Genomic DNA, 24,417 nt, shown 5'->3' on the forward strand with positions numbered 1-24,417 from the left:
TGATATTTCCACACAGGACTCCAAGAGGAAAGACATCTCTCAATAATAGAATATATTTGGAAACATTTTTACAATGCACTCAAGTGAGAACATGACTCTTAGTATGGTCCTCATACCTAGATTTTTCTATAGGCAGTGACTTTAAACATTTTCATACAACATTTGGTCTCAGAAGTAGTAAAAAAAAACAGTAAAACAAACGAGTCACAAAGTAGCTGAACAATGTGGTTAAAGGGTTAATGCACAGTGAAGCTCACAGGGTAGAAACTCACAGAGCAGGTGTCCTATATTTTAAAAGCTGATAAAACCACAGCTATAACTATAAGCATGTATATTACCTGCTGTCTGCCCTGTGTGGTCCTGTATGCATTACACCTCAAACAAAAATTCATCAAGTTCATCTGACCAATAAAACTGGGAGAGAACGTTGAAACCAATCCGACATATGCAAAACAAAATAAATCCCAACACTTGAAAAGTAAGGCTACACAAATCACCTGCGTCGACCGCTTTCACACGCTACCTCTGGAGTTACATGTCATCACACGGCTCTCCGCGGCCATCAGCGTCGGTGTCTGCATATTATCCACCATCAGTTCACCAACACACGAATCTGTGCACGCTCACTGTCAGTGTAATGTGTGTGTAAGAATGTGGGAGTGAGCCTTGCACATCAGAGGGAGGAACAAACAAACAAACAAACAAAGCTCGCAGAGACTCTGTGAGGGGACAATCTGCAGGGGGTGAGGGAGGGGAGGGTAGAGGGGAGAGGTGGTGGGGGAGGGCTTCCTGCTCCATGTCACCAGCTGTTGTGATTCTGAGCTTGAGCTTTAGTGGCAGCAGCACAGTGGCCATTGGTGCCATTTTCTCCCTTGGTGTTGTGAGGGGAGGTCTTGAAGTCTTCTGAGGGCCCATCAGACTCGTCTCCTGAGCTGCTCTCAATGTCACTGCGGACATCATTGCACACCTAGAAGACACACAAGAGGAAAAAACAGTTTACACCCACAAATAATGATGTAATATAAGGAGATGCTGCACCTTATTAAATAAAAAAAAATAAGAAAAAAAGGTGGAACTCACTGTTCAGTCTTATTACTGATATAAATGGACATGTGACTTGCCACAGGGTGGTGGTGTGGGATCTCAACACACTTCTGACTAATGTGAAACAGCCTGACACTAATCACAATCATCATTTACACCTCCCCTTACTGCTGACTGTGACTAGGTCGTTCTAAAGTGCTGAGCTACTGGAACAGCTGTGCCCTGACGGAGATGGAGGGGGGGGGGTTCTCATCTGATAAATAAAGCAACCATTTAATAGTAACTATTGTTATATGAATAAAAACCGGCTTAGAAAGCAGGCATACCAGTTTTTTTTCCTTTCATCGAGTATGCAGCAGCATGTGTGTCATATTTATCTCCAATAATAAATCACAGAGCGGAGTGATCGACTGCAGCTTTCAGAGTGGGACCGTCTCCATGCCCATTAATAACAGCCCGTAGACAGCACAGATAGGAAGGCTAAACTTCTACTATTCTCTCCCTCGTGCAGAACAGACAACGAGGGTGACGGATGTGACGGATGCCGTAAAGTAGGAAAACTTCATTTTTAGGTACAGGTTCCTACCAGAAACCCAGAGTTTCCTTGTGCCAGTGCAGGCAAAATAGTGAGTTTAGAAAAATTCCAAAGTGTTGTTTTAAAACAGAATGTGTAGATTTGAGAAAGGAGTCAGAGCAGAAAAGGAAACTTACAGGCGTAAGCAGAGAAGGTAAAGCTGTCAAAGCAGACAAAGCAGACTGAAAGGAGGAGGAGGTGAGCAGCATGGACGAGGGCTCACTGGACAAAGACAGACAGAAAGACAAAGTCTCCCTCTCTCAAGCCAGAGGGGGAGGAAACACACTGTGTCTGCAGAGAGAATGAGACACAGACAGGGACCAATGAGAACCGTGGTGATGAGTTTCAATAAACATTCTGTGATCATAAACAGAGGCCTGAGTGGGACTGTCATTTATCTCCCAAGACTCATCTGATTTGGGGCACAAAATATTTTGACATGTCCTGGCTAAAGTGTTTAAATATGATAGAATCGACAGAATCAAGGCTTGAAATATCAAAGTTCTAAATAAGGTATAAAAGAAAACCAGCCCACTCTGGAATGAAGCTGTGCTGAACTAAACCCCATGAAATCACAGAAAAGCAGGAAAAATATATTGAAATATTATTAAATACTTATAACCGTTTCAGAGGGATGACGTTTCCAAAAGTCCAAACCCCAAATACAAATGTAGACCAGGCAAGCAGCAACCTCAAGGTCTGAGGAATTAAGCCAGTCAGTGTCAAAAACTGCGGTTCCCCCTGTGGCCTCTAGGGGCAGGCTGAGTCAATCCTCATAGAAATACATTTGGGCCCCGTTCACACTGGAGAAAGTCATTCCAGCTAGAGTAGGATTGAGCCCAGACAGCCTTTAAGCTGGATGCGTTCAGACCTATTTTCAAATCTGGCTAGCATACACTTGTGTCCGCACTCAATCCGGCTTCATCCAGCGTGTTTGATGTCCTCCAAACCACTAGGTGGCGCCTCATAATATACAGAGTCCATTAAGGCTGCGGTAGGACCGCGTGTGCGCATGCGTTGTGTGTTTTTTTTTTGTCCCGTGTTGCGCCCCGTGAACCGGAAGTAGCATGTCGCTAACCGGAAGTAGCATGTCGCTAGCCGGATTCGCTAGCCACATTTGTTTTCACACCTGAGCCACATTTGAGCCAATCCGGCTAGATCCACCTCTCATAGGTGGATCTAGCCAGATTGAAATCAAACTGGATACAGCCGGATTCGAGGTGTTCACACTCAGAAAAAAACCATCTGGATGCAGCCCTAATCCCGCTTTAGCCAGATTTATTTCCCCAGTGTGAACGGGGTTACAGCCTGCTACAGAAACTCTTCTGTAACGACTCAGAGGGCTGAACTGTATTGTATAACTCACTTGTTATAATTACAACTTAATTACATTGTGACTTTGTGGCATGGCCGTCTGATTCAGGCAGCTCTACCAGCTCCATCCTGCTTTAACCATAATTGCACATTCTATGAGTGAAACATACACACTTCTGTATTACACCTCATGATTATTGCAGGAGAAGTTTCCCTGTTTCTGCCCAGATCTCTGCAGAGCTACAGTCAGTTATGATTTTTGAAGTTTTGTACTCATGTTTTGTACTCTGGGAGCCTGCCTCAGGTGGCCATTATAGGAACTGCACCTTATGGCACTTTCAAAGTGAGTTAGCATCTACACTCCAGAGATTGCTGCTTGGCTTTGTCTTGTAATTGTACAATTTCTTTCTACATTACGCCAATGAATTATCAATAAGCCACTCATAAGAAAATATAAAACTGATCTACACATTTAATTTTTTGTCATTCAGGACTGCTGTCCTCCAAACGGTGTAATCTCTCATTGACCCACCTTGCCTCGGAGCATGGCTTTGACAGCTATGCGGCCTATGAGGTAGAACCAAATGATATGCAGCACCTGGAGGACCGACAGTAATAAGTTGAAGACCCACCAGGACGGGAAGGGTCCGACTATGTCCCAGCTTTCAAACATAGTGGAGTTCAGGAGCCTTTTGAAAGAAGGAGACAAACAGATGCATGAGTGCTGAACAGCTTGGGTTATCATCTTACACACACAAATTATCGCTGAGGGAGGGATGAAATAATCGAGCCGAGTTTAATCATATTGTTTACCAGCTGTCATCTAATTGGAGCTCATTGTAAGAGCACAGATTGTAATTCCCATTTGGTTGTCAATGCCAACCAAGCAGGCATAGATACACTGTAATGTCAGGTGAGTGGTAGATGAGCTCATGTCTTCCTTTAAATCCGGCTGAGTGACAGCTCGTTGTCAATGGACCCACCTCCCCCAGCACAGGTATGGATTTCAGTCAGGTAGCTGCAGAGGCAACACTAGCTTTATCACTCATCCACACCAAGACACTGAATATAGCTGCTCAGGTTACTTTCACCACTGATAGGTTCCCTATTGTCCGTCTCTCTGGAGGTTCAGCTCTGACATCGCAGTCTCTGTCGAGGAAGTCAGTATCTAATCAGCCCTTAAACAGTCAACACACACACATCTCTAGACAACGAGCATAACGATGACACTGTAGGCGTCCTGGAAATTGCCTCATCTGATTCGCAGACTGGTGGAAGTTGCATCACAGTGTAGCTGTTTCTAAACATAGAGCTTTTTGTCCTTTATAGGGCTGTGTATTGGCAAGAATCTAGCGATACGATACATATCACGATACAATACGATATAACCCGATACTGTAACAAAGACGTTATATATTGCGATTTTATATATATATATATATATTTTTTTTTTCATCATTCATCATTTTTTTTCAGCCTCATCTGAATACTAATAATACATCTTTCACAAGAACAAAATGTTTAATTATAATTATTTTAATTATAAGAACATTGCACAATGCAACTGTAGCTCACATTCAAGTTGTTTTTATGCTGAAAGAGACAGTGTGCACCACAAAAGTAAGATGTTGAAATTAATGTTTGCTCATAAATAATTAATAAAAAAATCGATTTGGCCACAGCTTAAATCGATACCAGTATCTCCAAATAAAATATCACGATATATCACAGAATCGATTTTTTCTTACACCCCTTAAAAGCAGCAGACTACAGGCTGCCCGTGCCACCAATTACTGCAACAGGATATGTACATATATGAAATTACAGTTACTTAGTCAAAGCAGACTATGATTATAATGTTAAAGGAAACAACGCTCACAGTTTTCCTCCCGGAGCTCAGTCCCTAGACTGTGTATTAACAACAGACAAAGCCTCTGGGATGTTACACATTGGTTTCTGAGGAGTCTCTGTCAGAGGTTTAACTCTCACCATGACATGCCCATAATAATTAAAACCAGAGAGTTACATACAGCGGTCACAAGAAGGGAACTTAACAATAGAAAAGAATTTCTGCTGTATAGTTGGACCTGTCAAAGTACGGCCCCTGGGCTGGACCCGGCCTTCAGTGGGGTCCACGGACCATTCCAGTCCGCAAACAACCCCCCCTGTCTCTTCCCTGCTGTAGTGCTGCAGTCATCCTATCTACACGGTCGTGCTGTTAACACAAACTGGGTGTGGGCACGGAAACTCAAAGGCACATTCAGGTGTGATCGCAGTGTTGTAGCTGACATATTTCCCTGTTGTCTGTGGAGGCTGTTTTTTATTACTTCATGAGCTTCAGTTTTTAGCCCTTGAGGTCGCTTGCCTCGATCAGTCACAGTCAAAACTGAAGGTTAATTATGCTAAATAATTCTGATTGGCTGACTTGTGTCCATTCATCTCTGGTAAAGGACACTGAACAGTTGAAGTAAAAACTCACCTATTCTATAGGTTCTATAGGTTTAATATAGTAACAACATTTTTAGGTGTGAAAAATACAGATAGTAATTCTTGCTGTTGAGCAGTGTCCCTTCATTCCATACAGGTCCAGTTTACATTATACTGGTTTATATTAAAATAGGCCTTATTTAGAATATAGTGTCCACATGTGATATATACAGTATACGAAGTAGGGGTGTAAGAAAAAATCGATTCTGTGATATATCGCGATATTTTATTTGGAGATACTGGTATCGATTTAAGCTATGGCCAAATCAATTTTATATTAATTATTTATGAGCAAACATTAATTTCAACATCTAACAAGCTTCGCATACTCATATATATAAAATCGCAATATACACCGTCTTTGTTACAGTATCGGGATATATCGTGTATCGTGATATGTATCGTATCGCCAGATTCTTGCCAATACACAGCCCTAATACAAAGCGCTGTCGATGTCAGTGTTTGGAGGATCTTCGAACATTCATGCAGCATGTTCAGAATGTTTGTGACACATGTCGTCTCCCCAAAGCCATCAAACATTTGTGCAGCATAGTTCTGCTATTTACTCCATTGCTCACCATATTGGGTATATTAGAAGCCGTGTGATAAAGAATACAACACTAAACACAATGAAGAGGAAGTCACACAGGCGCTGGTACTTGGCATAGTTGGCCAGCTTGGCTGCCTGTAAAATAAAAAAGGAAACAGAAAGAAAACATTAAGTGGTTCCACAGAACAAGCCCAGGTCAGCGTCACTGACTAGGATGCTGACTGTCATTAAGCAATACAAATCCTGAACATAAAAGCTGAGACAACAGAAGTCATTTCTCTACATTATATTTTCTAATTTTGTTCAGTGCTTTTTAACCTAACTACAGTACAGGGTGGATTACATCTCACACTGTTTCCTCCCAGCACTGACCTCTAGCAGGAAGTCAGAGGCATCATGGACACACAGCACCAGGCTGCCCACCCGTGCCATGTTGTTGACGTATGAAAAGCTGATGAGGCCGACTGTAGCCAGGTGATGGATGAACATGATCAGGAAGTCCTGAGACCAGGAAAGGGGAGAAAGAGATGGTGAGATCACTCTGCATATACACCACCGTTCAAAAGTCTGGGGTCTCCAGGCCAGTTCTATCTCTGATCAGCATAACAGTTCAGCTGTGCTAATATCATTTCACAGCCTTTTAACACGATTAGCTAACACAATGTAGCATTAGAACACAGGAGTGATGGCTGCTGGGAAAGGGCCTCTGTATACCTTTGTATATATTCCATTAGAAATCAGCCTTTTCTAACTAGAATAGTCATTTACCACATTAACAATGTCTACACTGTAGTCTGATTACTTTAATGTTATCTTTATTGAAAAGAAAAACATTTAAAAAAAATAAATAAAGACATTTCCAAGTGACCCCAAACTTTTGAACGGTAGTGTATATGTACACTGGAAGCTCTTCTGTAGAACATCACTGAATACACACACACGTTACTATGGTAACCTCTTAACTTTATTAACCTGTTGATGACTAAATGTGTAATAAATACCCACTGCTGTAACTTGTGTTTAATGCTAACCCTAAACAAAGACAGTGAACATTAAGCCTGTTTAGCATCAACATCACAGCAGTGCGACATGTCGACATGTTAGCGTGCTGACATTAGCACTGCTTTGCTTAAACAATGACACAATGGCTGCAGGTTTTATAAGCTCTTCCTCCCATAGAGGACACTAAAAACCTAAAACCTACACAGTGCTAACTCACTAAAACACAACAAATTGCTTTTATAATCTGTATCAAGAGAAGTGAAATGGGTTAAAACTACACAAGACTGACAATAAATAAGGGCTATAATAAAGTGCATGTGATGTGAATGAACAAACAATATACTCAAATTATAAGTGGTTGTCTTATCATTATTCCGACAACAGCAGTACCCCCAGCCCCAACTTATCATTATAGCCATGGATGGTTATCTTGTCCCCATCTCCTCCTCACATATGGACTGCATATGTACATTCTCACCCACAGAGCACAGCACCTCCCACCTACATTTCTGTTCTATTGTATGGCTCTTCCTCTCTTGTGTCTACCTACAACTACCGAAATAAACCAGGTTTCATCATCACTGTTTCACTCACTCAGTTTATTACAGAAAGTCTTGGCCAGCTCAAGAAGATACAGGTAAAATAACCAGAATAACAATGACACACAGACAGAGACTTGAGAGCAAAGCTAAGACAGCAGACATGTGCGTTTGACAGTCTTTGCTCACAGTCTGTGCTGACAGCAGCAGACACACACATACAATACATATGTACTGGATCCATCCCTGTGTCTGACCCTGCTAAAAGGCTTCATATAGTCCCATGATTAGGAGACTTGTCTGCCTCATGTGTATCATTTCATAAACAATAAATGAAATTAGCCATAATTCGAGCAGACTATATCAAATAAAGGAAGACTTTTGTTGTGTAAAACACACACATATTACAGCAGAGTGTGTGCAGCTCCTGCTACAATGCGTGCGCTGGCATTCTGAGGAATTTCTGTAATTCTAATGGACTTAGGCCTGCTCCATCCTGCAATCACATGACAGCGTGTGCCCTCGTGCTGAAAATACAAGGCCTTCCCAGACGGAGCAGCATCAGCTGCACCCCGCCTCCTCCCGAAAACAAAAAACAAAAAACATGTGACACCTCCCCTCCTCCTCCTCCAGTCAAACAACGGTGAGTAATGGCAGTAAAACCAGTGGATGCACTTTCACTTGTGTGCACATGTTTGATAGACTTTTGCATCACATACACACATGCAAACTGTTCACACATTCCCTGCTGCCACTGCCGAAATGAGGAACAATGGACGTATTGACCAATGTGTAACCGGGAGTGGCAACTGTGCGAGTGTGGTCTGATCCAACAGCAGACGATACTGCAGCGTTCCCCTTACCTTCCGCTTAATGTCGGTGAACTGGGAGAACATAAGCGACCAGTAGAAAGCCAGTTCTGTCACGTAGTAGTGATAAAGACCCGGAGTCATTGCCTGAAGACACACAGAGACACACACGCACACACAGACACACACACACAGAGACACACGCCCACACAGACACACACACAGAGACACACACACGCACACACAGACACACACACACACAGAGACACACACGCACACAGACACACACACACAGAGACACACGCACACACAGACACACACACAGAGACACACACGCACACAGAGACACACACACACAGAGACACACACGCACACAGACACACACGCACACACAGACACACACACACAGAGACACACACGCACACAGACACACACACACACGCACAGACACACACAGACACACACGCACAGACACACACACAGAGACACACAGGCACACAGACACACAGACACACACACAAAGACACACACAGACACACACACACACAGAGACACACACGCACACAGACACACACACACAGAGACACACAGGCACACAGACACACACAGAGACAGACACAGACACACAGACACACACGCACAGACACACACAAAGACACACACACACACAGAGACACACATGCACACACACACAGACACACACAGAGACAGACACAGACACACAGACAGACACACACAGAGACAGACACAGACACACAGACAGACACACACAGAGACACACACAGAGTCACACACACACAGAGAGAGACACAAAAGACAGGTTCAAATAAGGAAAAACACTTGATGCATCTCAAAGTGAATACACATGTGACCACAATGTTCAACAAGTCATCACGACACACACACACACACATCCTGCCCTAGTGAGTCATCACACTCCCCAAGTTTGCTTAAACAACACGGCGACAGAAGCCGCACTCTGCAGTAAACTGTCATTCCTCATGTGTCTGGTGTAACACAACACACACGCTGTGAAGGATTACGGGCTGATATCATTCATATACACAGTAATGCTAATAATTTAGAGCAAATGCCTCTCTGTGAAAGCTCCCATTCATCCAGGTCAAAGTATGAACAAAAATCCATCTTAATCTCAATGGTTTGATACAACAAGAGATATTAAAGGGTGAGAGGCAGCAGGCCTCCCTGCTGGGGAGGGAAGTGGAAAACATAATACAGCAGTGACAGAGATACAGAAGAAGTGTGCAGGGGGTTCAGTTTTCATAGAGAAAATCAGAGCAGATCCATTTTTGTCATGTATTTGGTAACAGGCTTGACCCGAGGCCTTCAGGGGGTTGAGCAAAAATAAGCAAGTAAACCAAAGTGAGGTGGAGAGGAGCCATCTTTTATCAGGCTACATTCTGAGGAGATCAAATCTTACACTTGAACACACTAAGATTCATTTTATAATCATCGGCTATCTGAGTAGCTGAGAGACAAATGACGGTGATCCAGCCGGCCAATCACGAGGTAGGAATGATTGCAATGCTTTTTTTTTTTTTTTTTTAAACAAACTGTCATAGTGTATACTTCTTATCTGAAGCTAGTTCTCTGCACACGTGACTGTGATTGTTTTGGTACGGGATCCCAGACCCATTACACTGAGAGAAAGCTCATCGTGGAGTGAATGTGTACGGCTGGCCAGGCTGTGAGACTGTTGGTTTAAATTACAAGAAATTACCTGATAGGGGTAACCGTACCAGCAGTGCCGTGTATCCCATGCCCAAGGGCACTACAGTAAAGAAGAAGAACATCAAATTAGCACCAAAAACAAACTGCATCAGGATCTAGTGATATTAATAACAATAAACACTTCTCCTTTGTGTCCTACTTCTTCTTTGGATGTCCTTACCTGCCACAGAAACACAGCCCCATAGGTAAATATACACAAATAAAATGTAAATCTCCACCTAGACGCAAGAAGAAGAAGAAGAAGAAGAAGCAAATTACGCCTGATATCACAGAGAAAGATCAGAAAACCCTCCATTACAGTCCATGCATTAGTCCTTTATTCAAATGTAACCTGAATCTGATGTTAGTTGTCAATAAAAAAACAAACTCCCAACAAGAAGCATAACTTGAAAAACCAGAAATAACAGAGTGAAATCTCATTGCTGTCCTCACAAAGACAGATTATATCAGACCCGTACAAAAAATAAAAAAAGATGAGCACCGTGTGCACAACAGGAATGGACCTACATGCTCTCGCAGAACTTGGTGTGGTTGCTGGGTTTATCTTGGTTCCTGCGGCGTCTGAACCAACGCTGCACCCTTCGCACCCCCCAGTCAAGCTGCTTGGACATGCCATCCAGATGGCGAGAGTCTGGATTCTGTCACGACAGACAAGAACAACAGACAAATTAGTCTGGAAGACACATACACATACATACTCAGAAACCATGATCTAATTACTCTAAAGATAAGAAACAGCAGGTGTCGTATTGGTGTTGTAGATTGTAGTCTTATTCCAGAAAGCTTCAGCCTGCTTGGTCTTGAGAAGCTAATTCAGCCCAACATATCTAGGGACATTCTGCCATTCGTATGTGCTGCTGCCTGCAGGTGGACAAGGTGCTACAAGGTATGGTGGAGGTTTTGACTCCTACAAACGGCAGCAGCACAACAACTGGACTATGACTGTAAATGTAGGAGGGAACTATTAATCAACATGACCTCCATTAGCCTCACAGATATGAGAATTTACTGCTTTTTATTGGCACACATGACAGAAATGTTGACCTCTATAGGTCTAATCTACCTAACATGGTGTAAGGACACAGATATGTTATAGACATGAAGGTAAACTTCTATCACCCTAACCTCCGGCTACACCCTGTGAATGGTATGATAAGCTATTTAAATAATTACGTCTCTATACTGATATTTAAAAAAGTTACCAGACCTTTGTGATGGATGTAAACACTTTCTCCAGCACTGCATTGGGCTGAGCTCTTCTTCCAACACCTTCTGCGATGCGGAGGCTTCGCGCACAGGCACTGGCAATAAATCTGTTGGCAGAGACGAGGGATGAAAATCACTTGCTATGAATGCCATCATTTCAGACACCAGTTAATTTTAAAACCACATTTAATCGTGATTCAGATAATAACCTGTATTTATAAAGAGAAAGCCTGTCTGTGTTAGTCATTGGAGGTTATAGATATTATAAGCATATAGTTTAACAGTCCATGACCTGTCCAGGGTGTACCCCGCCCCCTGAGACCCTGTACTACTAGGGCTCAGAGGCTTCAATGGATGGATGGATGGACGGATGGATGGATGGAGGGATGGATGGATGGATGGAGGGATGGATGGATGGATGGAGGGAGGGAGGGAGGGATGGATGGATGGATGGATGATGGATGGATGGATGGAGGGATGGAGGGATGGATGGATGGATGAGTGTCCATCCATCCCAATATAAAGACAATAATGTAACAGTTTAATACTGTGAGCTACTGTATATGACAGGGGTTTTATTTTCAGACAGACACCCACAACTGTCAGTTTGTGTTTTTTTTCTCATGAAGCTTCTGCCTCAAGGCTTCAACTTTTTATATTTCACTTTTTTTCTGTCCAGCTGTGCCAGTAGGACAGATGTGTTTATGTGCTTCTAGCGAGGGGGGGCCTGGCTGGCTAACAGCTAGCCATGGATAAAACACTTGCAAACAAAGCTTGGTGAGGGGAAGCTTTGCAGAATCCCCTGAGCTTCTGGGATGTCTGCTGCATTATGGGAACATTATGACCCCGTGTGATCCCTGCCTGCAGATCTGTCCTACATCATGACTCAACTGCCTACGAACAAACTGAGTGACATTTTGGTAATAGTGTCACAGCTGTCTGAAATGTGCCTGAGTAAAAAAAAAAGTACTTTCTAGCAGTTTCAATGTAACATCAGATATGACACAAGGCTGAATTCCTGCATTAATGAGTGGGATGGGACTGGGCACAAGCCAGGTTTCTGTCTCAGTGTCATATCTGTATGAATACACTGAAATATAGCTCTGACTTTGCAGAATAAAGAGGCTCCTTACATAGATGCTAGCTCACAAGGTCAGTCCTAGCTTTGTCTTAGATGGAGGTCTGGTTACTCCGGTCACTTTCTTTCTTTTAATGTCTGAATGTTGAAACCTCCATTGTCTTAGCTGCAGTATTGTGAAAAGTCTTCCTGGTGGTAGGAATCTGTAATCCACCACAAAACAGCTGTGGGTATTGTGTTGCATTATGGGTAAAATAAGACAAAAAAAAACCATCAGAAGACAAAAGCGCATGCTTTTTGTCTGCCGTGAAACCACTTAGCATATTGTTCTCACTTGAAATGTCCCCGCAGAACCAGATTTACCTCTCAGCACTTCGCTTTACACGTCCTCAGGTGACGTTTTACTTTGGAGCAACGAGACTCAGAGTGTCTGGGTCATACAAATCTGACACCATCACCAAATTAGATGTTAGTGTTTTTATTAATGAGCTAAACAAACATACAGTATATTAAAAAAACAGTGTAGGGGTGAGAAGGGGTTCATGTAAACAAACCGTATACATAAAAATAAATACATAGATAAATACATCGAGCCAACAGTGGGCTGAAACCTGTGTGTCACTGAGGTGCAACAAACAACACAGAGCAGATTGTGCAGGGAAGTTAGACCGGAAGGATCAGTTTTATATGTGCGTGACGTTGTTAAACATTACTCAAGGCAATCTACATTTTCATTTTTCATTTGAGCGCCCCGTGAGCATAAAACGCTTTTAACAAGCAAAGTAAACACACAGCGATCAATGTTTGGCACTTTGATCACATCAAGGGGCGACACGCCGCCACTAAATGTATGTAAATCTGACTATTAATCGGTATTAGAGCTAAAATATGAGCTGCTGTGGCATCGACACAGACCACCACAAAAGGATCCATTGACAAATATCCCATTCAAGACGGAGCCTGCGGTCCTGATCGACGGACAGCAGCAGCAGCAGCAGCAGGAGAGAGAGAGGAAACAATGCGAAGGACTTAAACTAATCTATTTATGTCAAATGTCTAAATATTCCTGTTCCTTCTCAGAGAGTGACCACTCCGACATACACAAAGTCTGCTTCCAGGAGAGGGGCTTGGTGTGGTCTGTGTGCAGGGACGTGATCAGACAGTTGTGAAGGGAAGAGCAACAACCTTGACACTGAAAAACTTCCAGCCCTGGAGCCTCTGCCGAGGCACTAACACGGCTCTATTCATAGAACAGAACTGGATGTAATTGTGGCCTTCCTTAGCTTGTCTGCGTTTCAAAACAGAAAACGACAGTTACATAGAAAATGTGACATGGAGGACAGATTGTGTGGGTACGACACACAGAATAAAGGGAACGTATGAGACATGACCAAAAAAAAAAGACCCACAACAGATTATAAGGCCAAGTCTGGTCAATCTCATTTCAGTTTGTAGTCTTAACACTGTTCAACTCATGACACGGCTTACAAAGACACACACACACACACACAGGCTGCTCCCATTTACAAAGTCAAGGCCAGAAGCAAAGCGATGATTATGATCAAACAAGAATGAACTGGTCGGGGGGGGGTTCTGAGCACAGTCCTTCACACAAGTCAGAGTGAAGAGCTGCCTGCAGGTAGAAGAGGAATCCTGATATACACTTGGTGAATGATTGCAGCTTTTCAAGGAAAAACAGGCAAATGCTTTAGAAGGAATTATTGGATTATCACATTCAAAGACCAACAAAGGCTAAACGTTATGCTAGCATCACACCAAAAATTAGCATGTGTGTGTCTTGTGTTGACTCTGGAGCGAATAAATACTACAGCACTACGTAGTCGTTCGACCTAAGAATCGATGTTGTCGACTGTACAAAGACAAAAGCCAGATGTCAGTGGGTGTTTGTCCTGTGTGAAGGAGACACAAATAAAACACACAGCCAGCTTCCACACACTACAAAAGAACATTCCTAACGAACACATGCTGTGAAATGCTCAAAAGGGAACTGTAACAGTGGCTTAAAAAAGGAAGTTAAAGTTTGGTGTTCGTTTAAATAGGTGCACAGACCACCAATAACATGAACACACCAGTAATACCTGGGTTGGAAGTAGCTTCCAGTAATTAGTGTCAGAAATGCAGCTGTCTGTTGCATTAACAGACTGCAAACAAGCAATGCTGGATTATTTGTCACAAGACAATCTGCAGCTTTAATCAGTCATTTGAATTCGGTGACTGTGGCACTGTGTTCTCCTCTATCCTGAGCTTAGATCTGCACCTACGATTGGCCTCATTTTTGTGGCAGCAGGGAAGTTTGAGCTTTTCAGAGAAGGCTTGAAAAAAAATAAAATTAGCGACCAAAATACACAAGAGTGTTCCATCATCCAGGAGCGCTACAGGTTTCAATGTCAGAAAAACAATAGATTAAAATATCAATGAAGAAAGAGAGACTAAGCGTATCCAACATTAAAACTCTGAAGAAAAAAGACCAAGCACAACTTAAACTGATTCATACATTTGTGGACAGATGTGTAGAGAGATCAATCAAAGCTCTCGTGAATGTGACCTGCTGCTTCCTGCAGATGAACATGAGCCGCAGTGTGGGTCTGTGTGTGTGGTGCGGTGAGATACTGGGTGCACTGTGTGCGTGCCAACCAGCACACAGCCTGTGTTTAAGTTCTGAGCAGGAACTCAAGCTGTGCTGTGATGGTTTCTTCTTATGCATAAATGAATGAGCCGGTTAGCCGGGCCTGAGTGTCGGCCGGTGACAGAGAGTAAATGCCCCCCTCTGATAACATCAGAGCTGGGGCCGGGTTCTTCTAGGGGATAGATGTGTTAAAAGAGGGGCCGCCTGATCAACACTTGTCTGCAGCCACTTGGCCGTGTTAAAATCAACACAGCTTGGAGTCTGTGGCCCTGTAAGCGGTGAATAGATTAACTTCTCTGATAACCATTACCAAGAAAAATCGAGAATATTTCATAACACACCACTCCTTCTCACAATGGTATGAAGCTCTTCTTGCGTTTCCATGAATTGTGTAACAAGGTGCAGATTAAGCTTGTTGTCACACCACTGTGAAGACCCCTTCATTGAAAGGCAACAAGAAAAAAGGGTGTAAAAGGGTCAAAGGGGCATTTCAACTGCAGGATTTTGACCAGGAACCTTCTGAGGAACTCAAGTCTGCATCCATACATTTTTACCGGAAGAATTTCTTTGTCACCTTTACGGACACAAACGTCCACGCTAGAGGTGGTAACACTTCCTGAAGCTTCAAAATGTCCCTACCTGCAGCTACAGACATGTTGATTTGCCTGTAGTTTGTGCCTGAGGCTTATCAGGATTTAGCGTCCCCAGGGAACCAGGCTTTGCTTTTTTTTTTGCATAGGACAACATTCAGAGGGGATTTCAGACTGCTGAGAATACATCAGGACACTCATTTGACACTCATCTTCCTGGGGCTAAGAAAGCACGAATCATGATGAGCTGGAGGACATTTTATCCCTGACTTACTGTCTAATTATCTGCACCAAATGTTTTACATCCAATATGTTACTGATAAAGTCTCCTGTCTGTGTAGTTTAACCTGCATGAGACGGACCTCCACTACAGGTTTGTCAGGATCTCAGAGAGTGATAGAGTGCTTGTGAAAGACAGCCCCTTTATAAAGTGTCAGTGGGCCGTTGACACGAGTGAAACCACCGTATCAGGGTCATTCATTCTGCGTGGTTTTCCTGCAACCGCTCCAGTGTCAGCGGATGCGGGTTTGACACATGTCAAACTAATTGCAACTCAAGCCTGGACCTCATGGGTCCGTCAAACTTTAACCTTTATCGTAACTCACGTTCCAGACAAACACCTCCAACAGACCGCTGTGAAATTAGGATGTTCTGATGGATCCATTGTCACTGACACCTCTTTAATCCTTATCCAAATTCTGACAGATTCTAAACGTACATTTAGATTAATCCTTAATTTAGGGTTATAAAATCCATTCATTCATTCAGCAGTGCACTGAAAGCAGTGGTAGGTGTGTTTCTATATCTGAAGCTGCTGCATGAGCAAGGTGATATGACTATTGTATGCATGAGCATGCACTATATATGACCTCAGTTTTCTCAGATTATACACTTTCTGTTACACTGAAGGGGCAGATTTTATGTTTGCACCCAAAGACAGACCTTTCATCGACCAGCAGGTGCCTGTGTTACAGTTTTAACATTCCCTAAAACCACCATTTTCCTTTATATTACAGACACAGGTGGATGTAAACATCCATCTCCACGGGGGTCAAACTTGACCCAGAGCAACATCAAAGTGCAACACCTGTGCAGAAGTATAAAAATTAACCCTTAAGGGTCACCACATTTCCTGCTACAAGGATGACATTCAAGGCAGCTTTACTGCTGCTCCACTTACCAGCATGTAAAGGTTGACTGCCTACACCCACTGTGAACCTGCCTCACATGCTTTCTGTACGTCTTATCAGTGTCATAGAAGGAAACCTGGACTTGTCTTATCTTAAGATAGCTTCACACCATCTCAGCTATGCATGATTCAGTCAACAACAACAAAATAAATCCACTGCTGTGCTTTAACCAATGAAAGCCTGCAGGACATCTTTGAAGCAACAAGGCCTGCAGCTGGCCAAACCAGAGAGAGAGATGCCCCAACAACAACAACAACAACAACAACAACAACAACAAAGTGCAGATTAACACATGCCTGGGTGGACACCCTGATCATAAATGTGACAGGAAGATGCGTCAGTTTCACAGGAGCTGCAGGAAAGTGGCAGCACTTCCTTTACAGGGCACCCAAAGGCGCATGAGTGTGTGATGAGTTCCCTCCCGCCGTGAACCAACATCATCAAAATCACTGTTGGTTTCCTTGTGGCTGCTGTAAGCCCCCTGAACACTTAAAAACACTTAAAACTATCAGAAACTAGCAATAAAAGACCAGTTAGCCTGATGAAACATCAGTAGAAGCCAGTGTTAGCTAACCCATCACTCCACTGATGTGGAAAACAGCGTAAGCTGAAAGTAACGTTTGGAGAATTCCGCGTCACTTAGAAGAAAACACGAGACATGAGCGGGAAACTACGAACCTTTCGAAGAATATCCTGACGGCGAAAATGACCAAAGCCAGCGGCAAGGCAGTAAACAAGTGTCCAGCTTTTGGATACTCCACCCCGGGAGCTGGGTCCGCCAGATCCGCCCAGGTTACGTTGTGTGGCAACCAAAACCTCTCGTTCCAAAACCAGGCTGAAAGAGCAGCCATGTTTGACGGCGTCCCTGTCCCCCTTGTCCCCGGGCAGTAGGAAGAAGCGACTTTCTTATCTGGAAGAAACGATGTGTGGAACTTGTTGGACGTTTCTCCTGCCTCTGTGCCACTTCTATGATGACTTGCCACACTCAACTTTACCGCACCACTGTGAAGGCAGCGCGAAGCCAAACCGGACATCCGGGTTCGATTTTCAAAATAAGACTCCTAGCGGGCAAATGCCTCAGCGATTACTTAATCAAATGATAAGATTACAGATTATAATAAATTAAATGACATGATATGACATTAGAATTATTAAAGGATGAATCCAAGTGGGTGGTTACACATCAAAAACAGCTTTCACATTAATTTTTATAATTAATGTCTAGTATATTATGGCTATGAAAAATATATTTTGACAGACTTTACGAACTAAAACGATATTATACGAGCTCGATTTGCAGTTGTTCATTAAACAAAAACGACAGACGCCTCTTCCTCTCTTTATTTTGAAATGTCTTCACAGCAGCTTCCGGTTGTTAATGGCTGCCACCAGCTGACTTGACCGATCTTGGCTGCCGCCCTGAGATGAGGACTGGAATTGAGGAAGTGAGGAGAGTCACTCCTCCCTTCGCTGAGGGGATGAGTTCAGTGCATCAGTCTGCATTCAGTCGAGCTGCTGGAGCCATTATTATTAAACTTTAATATAAATATAAATATCATTGATTTAAGAGCTTCCGCTCAGTAATCTGTGCGATAGTTTATCTCAACAGAGGTAAAACAAGTCTGACGTGTCTTTGTGATTGATGTGATGGCTCCCCCAAGTGGACAGAGTGTGCATTACAGCTCCAATGTGTCGAGGAATATTGTGTAACACAAACTAGAAGCTGTTTAGTTTCTGTGGAGCCCATTATTGAAGAATGTGTGTAGGCCGTTATTTTAAATAATTATGCAGCTTTTTTAAATGACAAACCACAACACAGTGGCATTGCAAAAAAAGCAGCATCCTTCTATGTGTGTTGTGAAGTGGAGACGAGGCAGCAGCACTGTTTGACGTCTAATTATAGATGGACGTTTGCCCCTTATGAGTGTGTTATTATTAGAAAACTCAGAGGGGAGTTGACTCGATAACTATGCAGGGGAATCCAATTACAATTATAACAAGTGGCCAACAGTGTCCAACATATAACTGAGTCACAGAGCTGAGAAATATATTAAAAATTAACACAGTTATGAGATGAAAGGAATGAAATTAGCACACTCGATACGCAGACCGTCAGTTCATGGGAAATGTGGGCCTACGGATGGCCGTGATTGCAATCCACAGATACTGAATTACACGCTGCAGAACATCATCTGTGACTGAGACAGAAAGGTTGAAGTGGGCAGTGTATAAAATGGTAAAGGTGAAGAGTTTAGAGTGGCAGCCAGGCTGAGATCAGGTCAGGTTGCAGCGAGGGGGCTGAGTGTCTCCAGCAGGCCCCACAGCAGCAAGTTAAAAGGAAAGCATCCACACAACTGATTCAAACTAACTGAATCATTTATTCCAAAATAAATCTGGTTATTTTATGAAGTCCTGATAACATGTAGCGGGTGTTTAAGGCACTTTTTTCCCCCTCATGGTGTGATGTTTCATAACATTCAGCTCGTGCTTTGTGAATTGAGTAAAACCAAGTTCTTCAAATTCCTGAAACCTTTAAGACTTGGATGGTTTATACAAACAGAATTTGTGTTTCTCAGCTATGACAGCAGCTTCACGCAGGTGGAGGCACCTCTGCTTCATTCTGTCTCCTCAGTTTGAGACACGCACACACAAAAAAAGGACGAGGAGTCACGATTAGGCACAAACGCCTGCCTGCCTGCCTGCCTGCCTTACAGCGTAATAAAAAGTCTTTCCCAACTTCCACTGCATTCAGCGGCTCCTTCAGAGGTGCTCTGGGTGGTTTTGCAAACACATGATGAACTCTGCGACTGGGTGGCTGTTGAAGCAGATCTGATAAACAGCAGTGAACAAAGGAAACCTGCAGGAGAGAAGGCACCATGGAAATCAGTAAAAAGAGGGACTACTTTTTGTTAAATCGCTTCACGCCTCACGTCTGTATGGGAAATATGAAGACACAGGATTCTGTTAGCTTAGCCTAGGTTAGCATAGGTAACATAATCAATGACTGTTAAGTATTAGCAAGACAACGTTAGCTAGTGTTGCACCAAGGAGCTCCATGTTTAAAAAGTCCAACATTACAGCTATGATGCTTTTTTATGTGACAAATACACATGATTATGGGCGTGGTGAGCTTCCTGCTTCAGTGACTGTCCACCTGCCTCAGCTCCACCTCTTTGCCTGTATTTGGAGTTTAGGCAGACTGTGACAAGGTGACGGTCGGAGCCTCTTATGGCCTCTCTACACTGTGCGATTTTTAGCTTATAAGACCATTGCATGACACACTACACGACGTGAATCTAATAAACTTTGGTACGACGTGCAGATTGTACGATGACCATTTACTGAATCGCATGCGAGGAGGAGGAACACGTGGACGTGGAGTGACAGGTCATAGCAGCTGTCACACTGTGAGTCAGTCATCCTAAATTTCTGACACCGCTAGAATTTTATCTCAATTTGTCGTCATGGAAGCTGCCTCACAGTGTGACGTAAGACCACTGATTTAGTGCCACGACCAAAGATATCTCCACGATTCTCCTACGATGGTCGCCTTTCGTCTGCGACAGCCCAATATCGCACAGTGTAAACCAGGCATAACAGAGCAGAATCTATTGGTGATGTCACGGAGGATTGTGCAAACTTATATAGTGTCCACATGTTGAGCACAGAGACATGGCACTCAAGAAAAATCTGCTAGCTCAGAGAACATCAGTTAGCTTTAGTGATGCTGATACATGGACTGTTTGTGCTTTCTGCCATTATGCTAAGCTAAGCTAACAAGCTGTGTCATAAGCTGCATATTAACCATACAGACATGAGTGTTGTGTCGAAGTGAATCCACGTTGACATACAGGTCCTAAAATAACTTACTTGTCCACCATGTTTTTCTGTTTCAAGATCACGTGAACCTCGGCCGCCGTCGCTGGACCCTGAAGCTTCTGTCCGTTCAGCAGCTCATTCTCCAGCTGCTCGATGGTCTGAAAACAAAGATGAAGGTGTCACTCTATTGTTGTTGTCATTTTTTTTAAAGACAGGGACGCCATCAACCCAAGACCCATACTTTGCCAGTTTTGGCGAATGCTTCTCCTATCTTGCGGTTGCGTCCGCCATAGCAGGTTGTGATGAGGTCAGCGACACCGCAGCTTTCCAGGAAAGTGGCGGGGGAGACGGGGCAGTTTGTGCAGAAGACCCTGGCGAAGGCGATCATCTCCATCAGGCCCAGACGAATCACCGCCGCCTTGGTGTTGTCTCCGAATCCCAGACCATCACAGAAACCTGCTCCGACTGCCACGATGTTCTGCAGGGACGACAGAAAAACAGCCCTCAGATGTAGACAAATACACAAATACTGTTATTTTTCGCATGTATTGATGTGTATATGAAGGGAAAAAAAACCTTAAGTGCTCCACAGATCTCCACAACATCAGACTCTTCCACTACGGTCACTCGGAAGTTGGTGGTCTGCATCAGTTCCTTCAGCAGAGGCCCGAACGTTTTGTCTTTGCAGCCTTTGTAGAAATAACAGACAATATCAGCACCAATCATTTTTTTAAATAAAAAATAATATGTATGGGAACAACACAAGTGCTCTAAGATGTAACTGTTTGATTGTGTTGAATTAAAATCCCTAAAAGTGCAGCGGGTCCAGCAGACCCACGAACATCATACCGATAGTCGTTTCACAGAACTTCTCATCAGCGACCTCGTTGGCGATGTTCGCCCCCATGAGGACTGTCATGGTGATGCCCAGTTTCTCTCGGATGACCTCTGAAATCAGCTTCAGACCCTCCGGACCTGCATCCACACCCTGCAGAAGAGATGGAACTAGTGAGGAAATGAATTCATGGTGGGAGTGATTGTACGAGGAGGATGTTACCTTAATGAGAGACATTCCTACAGCGTCCTTCTTTATGTGGTTTTTGATGGTGTCACACACTCTCACTATAAACTGGTGAGGGACCACAAATATCAGGATGTCGGCTCCTTTAACAGACTCCGCCAAGTCAGGAACAGCCAGCTGAGGAGAAGACAGGAGTCAAAGTATCTATGCGACCTCAGACATGTCATGATGTTGCAGAGAGTGTGTGTGTGTGTGTCCACGCTCACCACGTTGGCGGGCAGCTTGTGACCGGGCAGATATTTCACGTTTTCGTGGTCTGTGTTGATGATTTCTGAGAGCTTACGACCGTCCACCGTCTCCTCGAACACCCACATGTTCACCGTGGTGTCAAACCTGTCGTACTTGGCAGCGTTGGCGCCTACGATCTTGGCGATGGCAGAGCCCCTGTGGACAACGGTGACACATGAGAATCATCCAAACCACAAAAGGTTGACTTATTGGTACATGAGTGCGCTGACATCATCGCCAGCAGCAGTTACTTATTTCAGCTTTCCCCCCCCTCTCTTTTGGGAACAACCACCAGCTGGCACATAAGACCTCCATCAGTGTGTTGGAGAATGTTAGTCACATGACTTAAATAGTTTACAAGACTAACAAAAAAAGAATATACGCAGACCATTATGTTAGTATGAGGAGGGCCTGATTTAAAAGACGAGCTATTAAATATCCAGCGAAAGGCTGCAAGAAATCCCTCTTAATGATCATATATCAGGATTAAGTCAGTTGACCTTTTACTAGCTGAGACTCCAGGGTGGAGGCAAAGGGGGGGGGGGGGTGGCCTCAGCTCCGACTACTCTGTCATAATTATGAATTAATATCTGTAGCTTCTGTCCAAAGAGCAGCTACACAGAGACATGGATCATGTGTTTTCCTTATAATATCGTTAACATTAATAACAACATTTTTACAGCACAGATGATCATCACTGTTATGATTGTGGATGTCAAAGCAGATTTGCTGATTGTATGACTACAAAACTGTCACCAACACGGTTAGCATGGGTGCTTAAAAGGGAGATCAAAACACTGAGAATTTCTCCAGATTCAGTTCTTGTGACCTGGTTCTGTCTGATTTCATGAGTGTTTGAGCAGATTCTTGTTGTGTCTCATCTCCAACGTGATGGTGTCCCACCTGATCTGTGTAGTCTCAGTCAGCTACTCGTTAGACCCAGAAGGTTTCTTGGGTTTTTTAGACTCTGCTGTGAAGCTGTAACTACTATTTCTCTTGAGGAATTGTTTCTGCTAACAGATGATAAGAGTCCTACGCTCATGTGCAACACTTCAGTTTCTCTGCCACACTGTGAGCAGTGATCCGAGCTGGGTCCCCTCCATAAAAATCAGCCACAGGTCCTTGAGGACCTTCTTTACATTTGTTCATGTCGTCATGACAGCTGCCATTCTGTCTGTGATGTTTGTTTGGCTTCTTTTTGCTTCTTCTAACTGTAACACTGCTGGTTGCTTGACTGATCTAAATGTCATGCTGCTGCCTGAGGGACATCAACACCACCTGAAGCCCGACTCGGTTCATCTGCAGCAGAATAATTAAAGCCATGCTCAGAAAAAGATTTGGCTGAGTTAAGGCGAAGGTCAGCATATCCACAGGGGAAACTCTGCAGGCAGGTTCTATGAACTTTATGGATCATTTATCTGCGTGGAAGTTTCCTTCTGGTGTAAAAAAAAAAAAGATCCAGTAAGAGCTTCACGGCGCAGATATACAGACGCGTCATTTTACGCACCAACAAAAGACTTCTCCAAAGACTCTTCACTCACCAGTTGCCAGAGCCAATCACACAGACTTTCTTCGCTGCTGCCATCCTGTGTTTGACCTTGCAGACGGAGCCGGTGCCGGTGAGAAGCCAGGCTGAAGCAGACCGTATTTATACCAGACACGCCGCGGAGGCGCGGACACTCCCTCCGCTCCTGGTTGGTCAGCGCGCTTTTACGCGTGCAGGAGCGACAGGAAGTAGTTAAAGATCCAGTCGTGTTGCTGCCTGTTTCTTTACTGATGAACAGTTATCAGCAGTCTGCTGCGATCACTGTGAATTACACGTGATTAAATCACATCCACGTCCTACAGAGAACTGAGGAATCGTCATGATTTATCGCTCAATCAATCAATCGATCCGCAACCAGATTGATAACCATCAGCTGCCCTGATGTAGGCTTATCTAATAGTTACCTTTCAAATTAAGAATTAAACTTATAACGATGCATTACTCGAATTTTAAACATCAAATGATAAATAATGTGAAAATATTTTTCCATGAAAACTCCCCATAAATAACATTTAAAATGTTAATTAATCTTAAATACATGTTATTTGCACGTCCCTCTCCTGTAACTATTAATAGCAGACACATTTTAAAACACCAATAATACATAATAAAAATAAAATAATGATTTTCCATAAATAAGTAAACAAATCAAATTGTCTGTGATGTAAATCAATAGCACACAGAAAACAAATCCACATTCTTTCAGCAATATTCCACCAAACATGCTCCTATCTGGAGTCCATACATGAGCTGCTGGTCACAGCTGGTCCAGATGAAAAGTGCCACAGGACTCAAAGTGATCTACAAATTAATTCAAACACAAAGCCCAACATTTTACATAACCTTTATTATAACATAGGAACATACAGAAAAATAGGTTTGGTCCATGAAAAAGTATGCAGATGTACTTCATCTACAGCCCCCCCCACCCCAGTGTTGTGTTTGTTTGACACCCTCTGAC

At 43.4% G+C, this 24,417-nt stretch overlaps 2 protein-coding genes across 2 annotated transcripts; both read right to left on the reverse strand.

Moving 5' to 3' along the window:
* Positions 1 to 37: 37 nt before the first annotated feature.
* cers5 (ceramide synthase 5) lies at positions 38 to 17,803 on the reverse strand. Its single transcript, XM_028406362.1, has 10 exons — positions 17,461 to 17,803; positions 11,279 to 11,384; positions 10,579 to 10,709; positions 10,232 to 10,289; positions 10,061 to 10,111; positions 8,374 to 8,466; positions 6,342 to 6,470; positions 5,998 to 6,104; positions 3,465 to 3,621; positions 38 to 967 (listed from the first exon to the last, which is right to left on the reverse strand). Exons 1-10 carry the CDS (start codon positions 17,631 to 17,633, stop codon positions 800 to 802), a joined length of 1,173 nt encoding a protein of 390 aa, XP_028262163.1. The 5' UTR covers positions 17,634 to 17,803; the 3' UTR covers positions 38 to 799.
* A 1,337-nt stretch (positions 17,804 to 19,140) lies between these two features.
* Positions 19,141 to 23,586, reverse strand: LOC114436622 (glycerol-3-phosphate dehydrogenase [NAD(+)], cytoplasmic-like). Its single transcript, XM_028406977.1, has 8 exons — positions 23,452 to 23,586; positions 21,889 to 22,066; positions 21,659 to 21,799; positions 21,451 to 21,589; positions 21,178 to 21,290; positions 20,843 to 21,079; positions 20,653 to 20,759; positions 19,141 to 19,639 (listed from the first exon to the last, which is right to left on the reverse strand). Exons 1-8 carry the CDS (start codon positions 23,493 to 23,495, stop codon positions 19,543 to 19,545), a joined length of 1,056 nt encoding a protein of 351 aa, XP_028262778.1. The 5' UTR covers positions 23,496 to 23,586; the 3' UTR covers positions 19,141 to 19,542.
* Positions 23,587 to 24,417: the final 831 nt, after the last annotated feature.

This window comes from Parambassis ranga, chromosome 5, assembly GCF_900634625.1.
Source record: "Parambassis ranga chromosome 5, fParRan2.1, whole genome shotgun sequence".
Taxonomy (NCBI): Eukaryota; Metazoa; Chordata; class Actinopteri; family Ambassidae; genus Parambassis; species Parambassis ranga.

Bases quoted from the DNA above. Each gene is read 5' to 3' on its own strand.
- LOC114436622 (XM_028406977.1), bottom strand. From the start codon at position 23,495: ATGGCAGCAGCGAAGAAAGTCTGTGTGATTGGCTCTGGCAACTG. The intron at 21,590-21,658 runs GTAACATCCTCC...TCTCTTCTGCAG, and splicing joins TAGGAATGTCTCTCATTAAG to GGTGTGGATGCAGGTCCGGA. The intron at 19,640-20,652 runs GTAAGTTATTTT...TCTCTCCTGCAG, and splicing joins CAGAAAAACATGGTGGACAA to GTTTCCTTTGTTCACTGCTG.
- cers5 (XM_028406362.1), bottom strand. From the start codon at position 17,633: ATGGCTGCTCTTTCAGCCTGGTTTTGGAACGAGAGGTTTTGGTTGCCA. The intron at 10,710-11,278 runs GTCTGGTAACTT...CTGTCGTGACAG, and splicing joins TGTTTACATCCATCACAAAG to AATCCAGACTCTCGCCATCT. The intron at 8,467-10,060 runs GTAATTTCTTGT...GTGTGTCTTCAG, and splicing joins GGTACGGTTACCCCTATCAG to GCAATGACTCCGGGTCTTTA.